Source organism: Phalacrocorax aristotelis, chromosome 7 (assembly GCF_949628215.1).
Source record: "Phalacrocorax aristotelis chromosome 7, bGulAri2.1, whole genome shotgun sequence".
NCBI classification, from domain to species: domain Eukaryota; kingdom Metazoa; phylum Chordata; class Aves; order Suliformes; family Phalacrocoracidae; genus Phalacrocorax; species Phalacrocorax aristotelis.
Genome location: NC_134282.1, coordinates 28567205 through 28583332, shown reverse-complemented (window position 1 = coordinate 28583332; position 16128 = coordinate 28567205). Strand labels below are relative to the sequence as shown.

Genomic DNA, 16128 nt, shown 5'->3' with positions numbered 1-16128 from the left:
CACCAGTGACCAGGGAGAAGGTAACACCACACAAACAGGTTACAATTGTGCTAGCAGTGAAGCCAACCTTCTGATCGACAGAAATGATAATAAATAATAAAATAACATCATAACTTAAGATCTGTGTGTAGTCCAGCTACAAAAATTTAAAAATATGGGATAATTTAGCTCATACAATACTGCTCTCTGTATAAGTAAGACATTTTCCTTCATTTTGCCATGAGGCTATAAATTACCACAGTTAAATTCAAACCAATATTTTAACATAAAATGTAAACAAACAAAGCAACAGAAGTACCTGTCCACGGTCCATTCCTGCCGTTCATCTCAGGCTGGTGTGCCAGTCTGCAGAGCAGCACCCAGCAGCGTGGCCATGCGCCACGCACCCGTGGCACAGCCACGCCAGCCAGCATGCTAGGAAGGGCAGAGTGAAAGCTCTTGCAGGGGAATATCAGCTAAGGTGGGGGGGGAAACGTGCTCTAGCGTTTTGTTCTCTTTAAATATTGATTTAGAAGAGTAGTGTTTGAAGGGAAGGCACTATGAGTTCTATCAGAAAACAAATTTTTCTCATCTGCCAATGCCTCGGCCTGTCACATACCAGTACTATCCTCACTTTCACCTGCAGAGTTTCAGCTTGAAGGAGAAACAGGGTACACCCCAGACACAGCTGTGCCACAGCCATCAATATTCCCTGTGCAACCCGTTTCGCACAAAGCCTGACATGAAGGGCAGGCAGCTGTTAATGCTTTCAAGAATGTACAGTGAATAAGGAGACAGGGCAGGGCTGATGCTCTTATCTAGGCCAGTGATTCCCAGTCTTCCCCCTCAACACACAGCTCTCTGCTGGTTATTGATGCTGTTGTAGGTGAGAGACTGCTTCTCCAAGTCCAGTACAGGCATCTCCAGTTTCCTCCCCAGAAGAGTGCTCAGGCTCTGCAGAATGTGCTTTCCACGGTTTGCAAGTTCTTGCTTTTCCAACACTGATTTGATTGATTTCTTTGACTGACTGAAACAGACAGGAGGTAAGAGGAGGAAGTAAACTGGGAAATGGCACACTGCATCTGAAAGAGGTTTCCCTGCTCAACTGGAGGTCAACACTGCCAGAGTGAAGCAAGGACGATGTTAAGAAGCGCTCTTATACCAATTCTCAGGAGGACGAGGTTAGAATACATTTGCAGGATCTGACAACAAAATGCTGATTAAAAAAAGAAACTAAAAATTCATAAAATAAAACCCACTATTACATTCCTGGGGATGTATCGACTCAGAAGACCCTGGATGTTAGCACCTCAGTACCAGTTTTCTCCAGGAACATGTCCACCTTCTGATTAAAAATGACCCAGCTGGTTATACTGAATCCACTTTGTTCACAGGTTACCCTATAGTAAGGTCTTTTTATGCTTCCTCATTTGATAAGACTGAGTGGTTTAGTTTTCTTCATCTGTTCTCCAATCTTCAGGGCCACGAGGCCTGGTCCCCTGTGAAAGCAGCAAGAGAATCCCCCTGCATTTGTACACAAAGCTGTCCAGGCAGGACTCCCGGGATGTTCTCTGTAATGTGCTTGCTTTCTGAACTTTTTTTTTTGCAACAAGTCTGTGTGTCTATAAATACAATCCACTCTTTACAGTAAAAAGTGTTAAAATGTCAAAAAAATAAATATCCATGTTACAGTAACTAGATTATTCAATAAAATACATCCCTGCCATTCTTGATTGAAATGCTCAAAGAGAATTAATTTCATTTGGACATTTTCCAGAGATTCGGGTTATTGCAAATCACTCCTGGGGTGGGAAGGAGAAGCATCTTCTCTTCCTGTAAAGTGTGATGAAGGGGAATGAAGTGGAATCTCAGGGAAATCAAAATGCCAAGTATCAGGAAGCTTTGGGGGAGATCTGTATTACCAAGTAGCAGAGCTGCAGGGCTTATTGGTCCTGACGGTGGCATCAGAACACTCCCCTTCAGAAGAGTCACAGTCTGATTCTCCAAACTGTGGTGGGTTCTGCAAAGCAAAAGGAAAGGGGAAGACTTGAGCAACATTCTTGCACCGCAGATCAACCACACCATCCCAATCTGCAACAGCAGACAGGCAAAGGAGCACCAGCAGAGAAGGAGCAATTGGCAGCACATAGGAGATATCAAAAGCACACCATCGCCCTACCAAAGGTCACTTGTCTCCCCTCAACGAGGGGACAGCAGAAGACTATCTGGTCAGAGCACTATCAAATACAGAGACAGTTATGAGAAGATGGTGCAGCAGGCTCTGCCCTACCCCTCCCAAACACGTGAAAGACAGTAAAAGGAAGAAAATCATTCTAGCTTCGTCAGCAAAGCTGCCAATTGATAAGTTTGAAGCAGACAGTTTATATCCCTTCCATTATCTAACTTTATGTGTAATTTTTTTATCCCATTTAATGCAACTGCAAATCTGATGTCCTCCCAGTATCACACTCATTTTGACTAGCAAATTATGTTCAGCTTTTGTTTGTGCCACCTTCCCCTGTCTACTCATCTGGCCAGGTATGAGAAAGACTGGGTATTTGAGCAGTTGCTTTGCTGTAGTACATCTACCACAGCATTTCCCAGGAAGTCATCCGACTTTCTGGACCTTGGACTCCTTTCCCTAATATTTTTTTTTTTTTACTCAATAGAAGGAAGAGGGAATTGCTGAACTTACAACTCACCTCACAGCTGTGTTCATCTGCACAAAGTTTGCCCAGAGACATCTGAGTCTTGACTCTCCGCACAGCACACTCTTTGTCTGAAAGACCATCAGACTGGGTGGAGATTTCAATAGGAATCTCTGGAGTCTGGGACAACATGTCCTCCAGCTTCTCAGCCAGCTCATCTTCCAGCTTGGTGGCCAGCTCATCCGGGCTGTTTGAATGATCGCTTGTGTTCCCCTCCTCTCCATCTGACACAGAGAAGTTCTCCGAGCTGAAGGTTGAATAGGACTGGCAACTACTAATGCAGCGGTGAGGTCTGCAAACCAGGAGAGTCGTTCAGCTTGTATTACAGTGCCTCTGATTGCAGAGGAAAAGCAATTTCCTGGGTGCTGTGTTCATCTACCATGCTACAATTAGCCTCAACAGACCCACTCTTGGTGCCCACTCAGCCCTGGGTGAGCCTGTCCCCAAGAGCTCACTGCCAGCTAGAAAAGTTACAGCTTCTTAGTGGACAGGTTTCTGTGCATGCTCGCATTGCACAGAGTAAGAATGAGCTGGTGAGCCAGCACAGTGTTACAGTTTGAACATAAGGTTTCTGATGTGTAGAAAGGGTATCAGGCAGCTTTCTTTCAAGACATATAGTACAATCAAAACCCTCACAACATTAGTAGTGCAGTGAATGCAGAGTGGCTGCTACATCCTTACACAGGTTCCCCTGGCAAAGCTCTCATCTTCCTTTCCAAAGCATGCAATGCAGAGCAGATTTTTGCACCTGTACTTTTAACTGGCATCTTCAGCACAAGAGCAGGGCTCGCTCACTGTAACAGGCAGCCCTGGCTGCTCAGTTCTGTTCTCCCTGGCAGACACCGCTCAGGCTCATTGCACTCAATACTGCCCGATTGTTTCTCCACACTGGGCTACAGGCTTGATCCTTCCAAAACTGCCTTTGAGCAAAACAGGTCCTACCCCTAGAAAAAGCTTTACATCAACTCTCCAACAGCCTCTTCCCACCCTAAGAACATCTCTCCAGTTGAGTCATAACTGGTCTGCAAGGCTGGTAGCAAGAGCTCTGCAAAGTGTTGCACTGCCTTTCACAACTTGGAGCTATGGAAATCTACCACCTTCTGAATGACGTAGTTCAAGAGCTTCACCTTTAAATTAATCTGTTCTTATTTGGTCTTGTCTGCTGCATGTTCATATTAGCTGATCTTCCCTGTAGCATATTTTTCTTTAACAGTCCTTTTTCCTAAAGAAAGGTTGTTCTGTAGGGTTCAAGCTAATTCAGCTGGGAATATCTACATCACCTGACAGTGATCCCAACAGCCAGGCTAGAATTCAGGTATGTGTGCTCAAAAAATAAGCTCACAGTTACTTGAATGTGGAAATTGTCTTATGCCAGGGTTCAAGAGTAATGGTACAAAATATCAGTTGACTGAACATGCCAGGACACCCATAACAGGTCATCACATTGAATTCAGGAAAGGCAATTTGTCTGCCATGTTAGTAAATCGCAGAAGCAGCAACAATCACACAAGAACCATGTAAGTCAGCAAACTCATCTAGCCCAGCATATTCTGTCTCCAACCCTAGGGAGGAAGAAATAATCTGGTAAAAGTATGAGAACAGAGTGTGCAGACAGAGCCTGCTTTCTCCTAGCATATGCTCCTGGTTTGTACTATTCAGCAAATCTGAGCTGAAGACCGAGCCTGGATGACAGTGCTTAACAGGCACTGACAGATCTATACTTCATATATTTAACACTTTGACTTTTTCATGTTTTGATTTTCACAGCTTACCTTGACAATGAGCTCTATATCTGAAAATATTTTGGATAGAAAAAAGCACTTCCTTTCATTCATTTTAACCCCCCTGTTTGCTTCACTAGGTGTCCCTAACATGTATGTGAGGAATCATTCCTTGTCTTTTTTCTCAACAGAAATTATAATCTCACGCACTTCCAGTATCACCTCTCCTCCTGGTAGACAAACTTTCCTCATGGATTTAATCTCTTCTTCTATGAAAACCATCTCTAACGTTCTTGTCACACTCTTCAGTACCTTTTCAGATTTTACCGTGATCTTTGAGCTGGAGCAATGAAGGTGGCATTTAGGTAGGATTCAAGCTGCAGGTGTGCCATGGATGCATACAACAGCACACAAGCTTTTATTTTCTTCTCTGTTCCTTTCCTGACAACTCTTAACCTATTTGCCCACTGAATCACTTCTGCACTTCAAGCAGCTGCTTTCATGAAGCTACTGCACCAATGCCATGACCTCTTTCCTGAGCACAGAACTCTGAACTATTACTTATGCTTAGGTAGAAACGCCCCCTCAAGTCTCTTATTTTACAGGCAACACCACCAAATCTGATCTGCTGTTTGTCACCTAGCTCTTCAATCCTACTTGAATTCAACTACAAAGATGCTGGAGCCAGCCCCATTACAGCAACAGTTAATAAACAACATTTGAAAGAGTTCACAAAGGGTCCCAACATCCAATAATTCTGATTCTGGTGAAACAGATATAGCAGCTTATGTTTATAGGTTGAATATTGGTATCAAGTGTGATCAGGTTGTGCTACAGCCTGCAGCAGAAAAACCGTGCTGGAGAAAATATCTCCAAACAGGCTGAAAACAGTGAGTGAACATGGAGGATCACTGAGGGCAGACAAGATGCACTGAATGTGATTTTGTTCTTTTGCCAGCACCTTCCATAGTTTTGATGCTGGTGTGCAGCTGCTGTAACAGTTCTTTTGAGTTTTGGCCCACCAAAGAGATTAGAGCGAGTTCACCTTTTACCTTTGTCTACGGGGAAACTCCACTTCACTGTCTACTTCGCCCTCTTCCTCTTCTGAAGAGTCATCACCACTCTGGCACAAAACATGGACAAGAATGAAATCACATTTGTGAAAGAGCAAACATGTGACTGCACAGCTGCCCCTTGGTCCTCCAGGACAAAGTCACTGTGTCAATGGGCTGTAATAATCTAGACAGGAAAAAAACTTGTGTATCAGCGAAAACTGACTCAGACATCTTTTTACCAGGTTATTTCAGGCAGTCTTAATGCTGCCATTTCTGAATTTGGAGTGATTGACTTTGAAATACACTGGAGTACTTTAACAGGCAATGAGTACGTAATGGTCCGCATTTTTACAGAAGCAAATCAAGTAATTAGTAGCACACTAAAATCCATATAAATTATTGAGCTGATCTGGCACTCTTGGCTTTATGACTTTGACCCTCTTCTACATGAGCCCATCACAGAGCAGGATGGGGGATGACACAGCCTTGCTGGTGGGTTTCACCAACTAGGAAAACTTGAGTTTTGTTCCATTCTCTACCTCAGTGAGCACAGAGCCTTTTGTTCTCCTTTTCACACTCAAATCCTCCTCTGCGCTTTTGGTTTTTACAGCCGCCTTCTATCCTACCCAACCTGCTAACCCCTGGCTCAGACTCAGCCTCTATCTCATCCCATCCCCTTGTGATACGAGGTCCTCCTCCTCCCTTCATTCTGGGCCCAGACCACACTCTCGGCCTGGTACTCATCCTCTTTTCCTTCACTTTTCCACTCAGGCCCAGTTTTTCTGCTCTTGGAACTCCACTTGGACTGGTTCCTACTTCTCTCACCACCTGGATACAAGCAGGAGGAATGAGGAAGAGCTGTTTCTGTACCGCTGTGCCATAACATCTTTTTGACTCTTGCAACATCTTCACAAAACACCAGAACGATGACATCTGGTCAAGGGGGACACTTTCTGGAAGGTGCAGCAAAAGGCACGTCCCCCAGACCACGGCAAATGTTGTATTTCTATTCTGAGGCACAGCAGCGCTACAGATTCTCAATGGAAGTGGTACCTGACATGTAATATAGCCAAAATAATACATTTACACCTTCCTTTTTTCTGAAAAAGGCTTGAAAACATTGAGACTGTTTCAACAATAAAAATTCAGTAGACCAAGTTTCAGCTCAAACAAAAACTGGCTAAATTGCAAGTAACAGAACTAGGCCTTATCAAAACTACATTTGACAACCCTCATTATTAGTAGTATGCTCTGATATGCCTACAGTACTTCTCAATAAAATTGACTTTAAAAGTACGTCCAGATCACAAAGCAAAGTTCAGGCAGGCATGGTATCTTTAAGACAAAATTGTACATGTAACTCTACTGCTGTGTGCATGGGAAACATGGCTTTGCTACTATCCTGTATTCAGACACTAGCCTATGCTACACACCTTCTTTTGGTGGAGAGGGAGAAGATGAGCAAGCTTTGGGTTTTTTCAAATCACTATGCTTTGTCCTTACCTTTTGAAGGGGTCTTGGTTTGCAAGGTAGCGCTGAGGAAGCCATGTGCTGGGGAGTGCCTAGGGCAGACGCTGACTTACAGCTGCTGAAGCCCTCTTCCTCCATCTTCTCAATGAACTGCGCATTTTCGTACAGGGAAACAGATGTTGGTGACTGAGAATGGTTCATCCCTGTTTCAACAGATGACTTCTGTACCTGACCACTGTCCTCTTCCCTGCACTGAAAACAGGAATTATATGGATCTGTTTTGCAACACTCCCAATGATCAGCTTTGCTTTCTTTGCTCTCTAGATTCCTTCGGCAATCTGCTTCCATGGCAGCAGAGATGAGATCAGGGCTGGAACCAGACATCCGCCTTTGTGCATGGTTACTGAGAGGGCTCCGCAGCGCTGCTGCAGGGCCAAAGTACCTTAAGTTGTTTGCGCAGTTGGCAATATCTTGTCCATGGGCGTGAAGCCGTGAGTGATGGCCATGGGGATGGCTATGGCCATGTTGCTGTGGTAAGCCAGGAGGATGAGAATAATTATGAGGTGGAGGTGGGGGTGCATCATCTTGCAATGGCTGGTTTTTCAAGATCCCTGCAAAATCATTGTAGCTGCCTTTGCTGTTCCCTCGGCGGTGACGTGGCTTACTGCGGTAGCGGCTTTTGCCACTCAGTGTTGACATTTTGGGACTTCCTGAGACTGGTGAGCCATTGGATGCTGCTTCTGTGCTGGGTATGCCCTCTGACTTCAGTAGATCTGGCCTGAGAGACAGTCAGCAGAAATTACAAGTTAAACCACAAACTAAGAAATTACGTTGGCTCGCAGCCATTATGAAGAAGCAGCTGTAGCCATAAGCACACTCTGCTTTCTAAAATCTACAGGCTTCCCTTCAGCTGTTTGACTTCTGCATTTAGTTTCCTTTGATTCTCTCCACTCAATGTCCTTTCTGCTCAGCCCATCATGCTCTACACTCCTTTCTTGCTGCTTTTTCCAATATCTGTGACATACTCTCCTTTTTCTACTCTTTTTTGATGTTCTGCTCCCAAAATAGCTCCCCGCAAAGACCTTGGTATAGGGCATGTCTCTTACTATGTGCATATACAATGCTCAGCACAATAGGGTCCCAATCTGTTGATGGTTATCAGCCTACTCATTTCAGAAGTACAGGTGGATATTAATTCAGAAGTGATTATTCACTGTTAATCAGGGCGCTCTAACTCCTGGAAATCCCACAAAAGGGAAGAAGAAAATAGACGACAACTCTGAAAAAGAGAAAAATCTCACTTTCTGAAAGTCATGCAGAAATGAAATAGCTGAAAGGACAGCATGAATTCCCAAATCTCAAATGCCCATTTAATTCCTCAACAATGAACCCATCACCCCTGAGGGCTGGCTGATTTCCACAGTCCCTTACCCTGCTTATTACCTATTCAAGTCAAGGATGATCTAACTGCTTTTTGCTTGGACAGTTAGGAATTCAAGACAACACATTACATACCTCCTGTCAGAGCACCATCATCTGTGAAAAAAATCATATGGATCAAACAGTTCCAGAGAGCTGCCTAGATAGAAGGGATGGCAGGATTCATCCCTTTTACCTTAAGATAATTAAACAATTGTGGTTCTGAGGATCAGACCAGGCCAAAGAGTGAACACCCCTTTGGCCTGTCCTGAGTTGTCATCAGACTCAATGGGAAGTAAGCTGCCTGCTTATCTCCATGGGGATCTACTGCTGGTTCCTGGCACAGAACTAGGTTGCTACTTCTTACCGTTTAGTCTGGCTGCCTGGTTTATGGGAGACCCCTTTCCTCTTCATCAACTTCTCCACTGTATTAGGGTGGATTATTGGTCTGACTGGGTGGCGTTTGTAAGTCCCAGGGTATTTCTTTTCCACTGCTTGTTCCCTCCTGAAACAGGGGAGGAAAAAAAAGAAAAAAAAATCAAAAAAGCAATAGATCAGTTCTCTCTTTATCCAACCGCAGCTCCTGCTAGACAGAAACACAGCTCCACTGTGAGTGTACTGTGTGTCTGTTTCTCAGCTATGGCTGGGTGCAACACAACATGCTGTTCTAGGGAAGGGAATAGTCATTTTCTAAATTCTCTCTGCAGAGATCAGGCAGTTGGAACAGGGCCCTGATGCACAGTATGGAAACAGCACGCTTTTCTCTTTACAAAAGGGCCAAAAGACACCAACACCAAATGGGAAAGATGCCTTTCTCCCAGTCACACATAAAGATATGTGCACTAAATGGTCTGTAGTAACCTATTCTTAAGGGGCCTCTCTCTGCTTGCCAGCCCTTTCTTTACTCTGTAAGTTTGTCAGGGGCACTAAATCTACTAGTACTACTATGCAGTTTAGAAATGAAGCATTGGTGTTTTTTTTTTCTCCTGTGTGCATATTGCCATATGCATGGCATGCCATTATGCCCAGAGATACATACTTTATAAGCTCCTTCTCACGGACCTCCAGCTGCAGCATAATAGCACTGAGCTCCATGTATAAGTTATTGGCTCGCTCCAGCTTCCTCTCGTAGTGTTCACGGATATCCAATGCATGTCTAAAATACAGAAAAATCATTACTCCACAATCTGATGTCCATGGACCAAGAGAGAATAAGGAAAAGTACAGGGGCTTTAGGAAAAGGCCTTCTAAAAGTAAAATTTGCCAGCTGTATTGCACTGAACCCCAGAGAGAGCTAACAGCGAATGATGATTAAGGGCTTGATACAGCAATGAATCCTGATATGATTTAGAAAGTGTTTAACAGTCCTGAAAAAGTGGCAATGCATCTCATTAGAGAAGTTGCAAATGCTTCGTATGCATCCACAGGCCCTTTGGCCAAGGCCTGATCATCCTGTTTGCACAGAGAAGGGGCTAAGTCAGCTTCTAAAGAAACAGGGAAAGAAGTCGTCTGTTTGTATTTCAAAAAAGCAATATGCTTTTACAGCTACAGTATAGTTGCAGAAAGGTGTGACCATCAATAGCTCCCTAGGGCTAGAGAGCACCGATCAACAACTTCATCAAACTACTGAACAAGGTTTCCTTTGGTTTCTCAGGTTTGACATAGAACTGCTACTTGGTATTTTATGTTTGTCATAACTATATTTGCAAATCTGTACCACAGAAGCTAACACTTTCTTAAATAAACATTCTGCTTTCATTTTTAAGTTGGTCTAATGTTCAAAATTAATTTCAGTGGCCTGATAAATTGGAGTGTGTTCACTTCTCTGGAAATAACTAATCCAAATAAAGTATCAGGGCAGAGAAAGCTCATAGCAAACTGCAAGATGCATTTTCCACTGAGATGGATGTACTTGCTTCAGTGCTGTTATTGCAAACACCAAAACTCAGGCAGAAATATTCCCTGGTAAACACAAGCCTTTGCCTGTCTTGCCTGAAGCAAACTGTTCAGACTGCCCAAGAGCAGGGACAGTTTCCACTGTTTCTATATATAGCTTTCCATCAGCCAAGCAGTGCTCAAGGCCTAGGGCATGCCCATGGGAACTTCAGTTTCTGGACTGACAAGGAATTTAGGCTGCCCAAATTTATGCCACCAGGAATACTGAGTCCTGTTTTGGGGTCCTCAGTACAAGAGGAGCATGAAGACAGTCAGGGGCTGCGAAGAGAAGCTGAGGGAGCTGGGCTTATTTAGCTCGTGAAGAGAAGGCTGGATGGGAAAAGCAGGCAGTAAACATAAAAGACTTGACAGACCTCAGCTCTTCTCTTCGACGACGAATCAATTCTTCATCTAGCCGGTGGATACAAGTTCCTTCACTTTTAATTTTCTCAAAATGTTTCTTCACTTCTTCTCTCCATTCAGCCTAGGGAAGCAATTAACTTTCAGGTATTTACAAAGGACCGGGATCCCTGGTTGCACCAAAGGAAAACTCTTGGGCACCATTCTTTGTGTGTGCAGAAAATTATGGGTTTGGATTGAAAACATGTTTCTGTTAGCTGAATCATTTTGCGTAACAAGGTTGCAGCATCCTTAGTTCCAGCATTTTCAAATAGTATCTCCAATTTTGTGCTCTGATTAGATCATTTAAGACACCTCTGTTTTCAAAAAAATATTTTAAAAAATTCCTAAAGCTCTTTTCATCCTAAGACAACACTTTCTTCCCTTTTGGCATGCAACATAACAGAAAGGCTTATGATTTGGAAAGCTATATTCATGACAACGATGACTGTCACTAGGGTGATACTAACTCTGTTTGCCCCTTGAAGCCCTGGTTCTTGCAGGTTTTATAAATGTACCCACTTCCTGTCATAAAGCCCAACACTGTATAGATCCTCTGTACTGGAGGCAAGGTTTCATTCTCATTCCCTCCCTGGGAGCAGACAACAGCTTGCTGGGTAGGACTCAGAGGAATTTCTAAGAACATACTCTTTTAGATCTTCTCTGAAAGTCCCAGAGTCCCTTCGCTGTCCTGTAACAGCTCTTTGTCCCACTGGCTGCCCTGCTCATCTTCACTATAAATGCAGCAGTTCCTCTCTCAGCAGTCTCATGCTCTCACCTGTACAAAAGTACTGGGAGAACAGCTGGGAGCAGAACATCTGAAGTCAGTAGTCTCAGGTAGAAGTGAACGAGAAACACTGAGTTTATGACTAACGTCAGCAGATATCTCAGTTTGTGAATTTGGGTAAAAGATTTTCAAATACCCATCAGTTTGCTTCTCCCCTAGAATCAAACTGAAATAATGGATCCAGACTTTTGCTGTACTCAGTGCAGCCTCTGAAACCAGATCCTTAGAGCTAACTCTAGTACTCATGGGCTACAGCCATTCTCCAGTTACCTGTGATTTGAAATAGGTTTCCTGAGGAGTAGCCAGCACATCAGCAGATGCGATATCCAGGTGCATCAGTGTCTGCCGGAAGGAGGGACGATTCCGGGGCTTGCTCTGCCTAGAGCAAAACAGGCAAATACCCAAGCATGAGATGAGGTTAGCACTGCTGGCTACTACACTTCTGAAATGGTTTCTCACTGGAATGTATTCTCTGAATAGCGTAGCTGACAGATTAGAGCAAAAGAGCTTTTCTGGTTTGCTGAATACGAGTTTATTGTGCTACAGCTGGTTTGTATTCAGTTTTTGGTTTGTGATGATCTATTCTAAATAAACAAAGGAGATGAAAACAATTTAAAATAGGAAAATGTGATTACAAAGTGACAGATAGGATATAAACCAAAACTGTTCCTAACTTGTTTGTCAAGAAGAAACAGATCTCAGTTCATTATCCCGCTAATTTCCGAATTTTATAATGGGAATAATCAGTCTAGTAGAAATGATAATTTACACTCAACAAAACAGGGTCTCTATAAACACCGAACATATCTATGTTGTCATATACTAAATGCCTGAGCCTACACAGTATTGTAATGCACTGAACATCTCTATAAGATCACATTCAAGAACAAAAACATTTGTATCTTTGAGAAAAGAGACAAGCACTAAAGCTTCGGGACTGAACCCACCAGACCTGCTGCATGGACTCAGTGATCAGGACAAGAAACAGCTTCTTCAACCACCTCTCCCCTACAAACCATCTACTTCCACTAGGTGGGGATACAAGTGTATATACTCAGTGTTCAGAACTGCACAAACTGCTTCCTGCCTTTTGCAGCCAGGCGTAGAAGCACAACCAGGCAGAGCATGTCTCAGCACAGATATGGCAACAGCACGACCTGCTGCAGCTCATGGTCAGTGGGGTAAACAGCCAGTTGAAAAGATCCATAGATGCTCTGGCGTGTTTGCCCCTTTGGGCCATTGAGAGGATGGTTCATAAAACTCATGGAGCGGGAAAATGCTGGAAGACCACTTATGCTCTGTGTCAAGATGCAATTATGAAGACAAAGCATTAATGCAGAACCCTAGACAAAGAATTTCAACTCTAATGGAGCATGTGGAGGAAACAAAGCATTTTCTGTATCTATACCTGTAAAATCCTGGTTTCATACAGAAAACTCATATTTCTCTTTGTCCAGTTCAAAAGCCAGTCACTTACAAGGGGGTTTCAGAGTGAAAAATCACTTCCTTCACTCTTGAAGCACTCAAATTTTACTCCTACTTTCCTTCCAGCTTCTTTTCTCTTCCCACAGAGCCACCTTTTATCACCGACTTTGCTACAACAAAGCAACCACCTCTGTGAAGGCCACTGAAGATGACCTTCATGCTGCCTGCTCCTGATTCTCACTGGACAGGCAGCTCATGGGTAACCATCACCCTGCTGGGTTTCCCATCAAGCTCTACTCCCCCGCTTCTCTCCTATTCAACTCCTTCTCCCTCGCTACCCTGCGTCCACAGTGTCTGCCCACTCCTTCCCCTGCTCTGTCCACCCAGCAAGTCAGACAGGTCCCCTTCCTACTTCCTCTAAGCTCCAAATGTCCTTCTGGGGTCTGGGCCTGTTGCCCAAGGAAGCAGAATCCAGAACATAAAAATTTATTGCTCTCATGACAAGCATGAGAGTATTTAAAAGCCCTCTGCTCTGGGCTCAACACTCTCACCCTGACTCTGGTTTCATTGGTTTTACTGGGCATCTGGCAAGAGCTGGAAGTGCAGGGTTCAGGATCTTACCAGGTCTGCTTCATGAGGATTTTGAAGCCATCTGGGCATGTGGAAGGAACAGGAAGGTGCAGGCTGTTACTGCCCACTCCCCAAATGATGGCCGAAGAGTCCACATCCTTGTAGGGAATCTCCCCTGTAAGCAGCTCCCACAAAACTACCCCAAATGACCTGATGAAGAAATAAACCACAAGAAAAAAATCTGTGTTAATTCAGCTTAACACAAACATCTGAAGCTTGGAAGAAAAACCCCACTCTTTGTCAGGTATGTCTGATCTGAAATTGCAACTAGGTGCACGAATGTTTACATACTAGTTTTTAACCAAGAATAGCTATTTCATACATGAGGTAGCTCTTCCTCCTCTGCCCCAGCACTGGGCTGATCACCAAGCCACACTGATTTTCACCCACCCTTTCCTATTTCTTTGTGAGATTTTAAAAATTCTGAAAGCACATTAGAAGCTTTTTGGTACAGAAGAAATCTCACTCTTGTTAAATGAAGAGGAAAGATAGCTTTTCTGAGATAGCAGATGATCTGTTCTTACCAATAAGAACAGTCAAAAGTCTACAGGACAGACAGAACTGATAAACATCTTAGAGACAACAGAAAAGAAGATTGTGTTTTGTGGGTTTTCTTTTTTGCATTTCATTTAGCTTTTTTTTTTTCTCTAGCCAAAAGCTCCCTCTGCTGTTACATGTACTCCTAGGTAAGAGTTTCATAGGTTTGAGACTCATCAGTACAACTACTGCAACACAGAAACAAACACATGCGACATGCATAAGTGTCAGTATCAAAAGCACATGTAGTCTCATCTGAAATTTCTTTTGTGCTGAAGAAAGGAAGGCAAAAGAAAGAAAAAAATAATTATGAGAATTTTGCATGGAAAAGAACCTTTTATAAAAAGAGCTGAAAGACATAAGTAAGAAAACTCATTTTGCTTCTCTTCCTTAGTGAAATGATCTGTAAGGACCAAAACCTTATAATGGCAAAGTTATTTATTTACAATCTTCACCCAACAAAACACGAAAGAAACATCAGACCAGTCAATACAGAGGTAAACAAAATACTGCTGATAACCAGCACCACTCTTACTGTACATTAACAACCAAGCTGCTATACGAGGTGAGGGACAACCATCTCAATTTCAAACCCAGACGTATCACCTTACTTGCATGCACCATCCATCTGTGGGACACCAGCCCTGTCAAGTTTGCTGGCAAATCAAACCAGGTGAAAAGTGAGAAGTGTGTTCCTGGATTGTACTAATATCAAGTTGCTTTTATTAAGTACAGAAGAACACCTAAGGGACAAACTGCCTAGGTCTGAACCGCCATCAGTGAGCAAACACAACTTCATGTGAAAAATATTGCACTTTCAAAGCCCATTGGCTTCAAATCATGGGGCGGGGACATGGACTAAAACAAGAAGCATTTGAACTTTTTTTTCTCTCAAAATTTTTTTCCGTGGGCTGCAGGAAAGCAGGAATCCAGGTGGTTGGACAAACTACCAGGAAACCCCAATCTGGTTTCAGCTTTGTTATGATTCAGAACTAAAATTATTTTCAAGACACCTGACAAGACTATAGTTGGTTTTTTTTTTAGCATGCTGTTAAAGATGAAAGAGAGTAGACATATAAGGAGTTTAAGAATCTGTTCTCATTTGCTGTCAGCATTCATGAACATTGCTTTTACTCATTTTGGGGGAGGAATGGATGTCAAGGAGTTTGATCAATCACCACTGTAGCAGACTGAAGAGGAACTTTCACCAAAGACACTTCTAGGTTTGCACCAAAGAGCAACATCTCTTAAGTCACTGAGGAAAGGAGGAAAGAAGGAAAGGAGTGCCCACAGACCTCAGCAGAGCTAGCAGCTGGTTTTTATTGGACATGACGCTCCACACAATATTCCTGAACCTAAGCCACTATCGAGGACAGAAAGCTGAGGGTGGAAATCCAGCACCATTCCTCCTCATGAACTTGTGATTCAGGGGGAGGAGCTCAGAAGACAAATGGTGAGTGTATTTTCTTTCCAACACAATCCAAGAGTTTCTCCCAGAAGAGCTGGCTATGCTGTGGCCTGCTACACCCACACAAAATGAACAGGCAAAACACTGCAGGCACAAGAAGAGCTGTATACTGCACGCTACAAGACTTTCCCTTTCCCTGCAGGAAACCTTGACTTGAAGTCATGACCCAGCTCCGAGCTAAAACACCAGCAGCAGGCTATTGTCAGGCTCCACTCGCGCTCTGAACCACCCACAGCTTTGACCTGCAGCTTCACACTGTGTAAGGGAGGTGACAACATTTGAAGCTAAAAAGCCACAAGAAGGAAAATTCATCCTGGCTGTAAAGCAGGGAGAAGGGCATTTGACTTGGCTCCTAACATTTAACATGTGGAAAAAACGAGGTTGAAACAGAGATGCAGTTCCCTTGAGGACCCTGAAACCTGTAGAGAAGAATCCCAAAGGAGCTCCAAGGCTGAGTTTGCTCTGAAGTACTTTTAACAGCACGGAGATCTGTACCTTTCCTTGTGTTCCTTTGGACACAGAGTACCTTTCACATGGGATGGAAACAGGCGTCCAAAATTCCTACAATGCATCCTTGTTTCCTCCCTCTTGGATC

The 16128-nt window shown here is 43.5% G+C and overlaps 1 protein-coding gene across 3 annotated transcripts in view; it reads right to left on the bottom strand.

Annotated features, from left to right (window-relative positions):
- Positions 1-1584: 1584 nt before the first annotated feature.
- The window catches only part of MAP3K13 (mitogen-activated protein kinase kinase kinase 13), an 82718-nt gene continuing 68174 nt past the window's right edge, over positions 1585-16128 (bottom strand). For 2 of the 3 annotated variants that reach the window (XM_075099515.1, XM_075099516.1), the window contains 10 exons: positions 13520-13678; positions 11744-11852; positions 10662-10771; positions 9392-9508; positions 8720-8857; positions 6967-7711; positions 5461-5531; positions 2682-2979; positions 1902-1999; positions 1585-1812 (listed from right to left, as the gene is read on the bottom strand). In XM_075099515.1, the coding sequence (XP_074955616.1) occupies positions 1776-1812; positions 1902-1999; positions 2682-2979; positions 5461-5531; positions 6967-7711; positions 8720-8857; positions 9392-9508; positions 10662-10771; positions 11744-11852; positions 13520-13678 (1882 nt within the window). In that variant the 3' untranslated portion in view covers positions 1585-1775. Of the gene's footprint in view, positions 2000-2681; positions 2980-5460; positions 5532-6966; positions 7712-8719; positions 8858-9391; positions 9509-10661; positions 10772-11743; positions 11853-13519; positions 13679-16128 lie in introns of all 3 variants that reach the window. The other variant, XM_075099517.1, reaches the window with a different exon arrangement.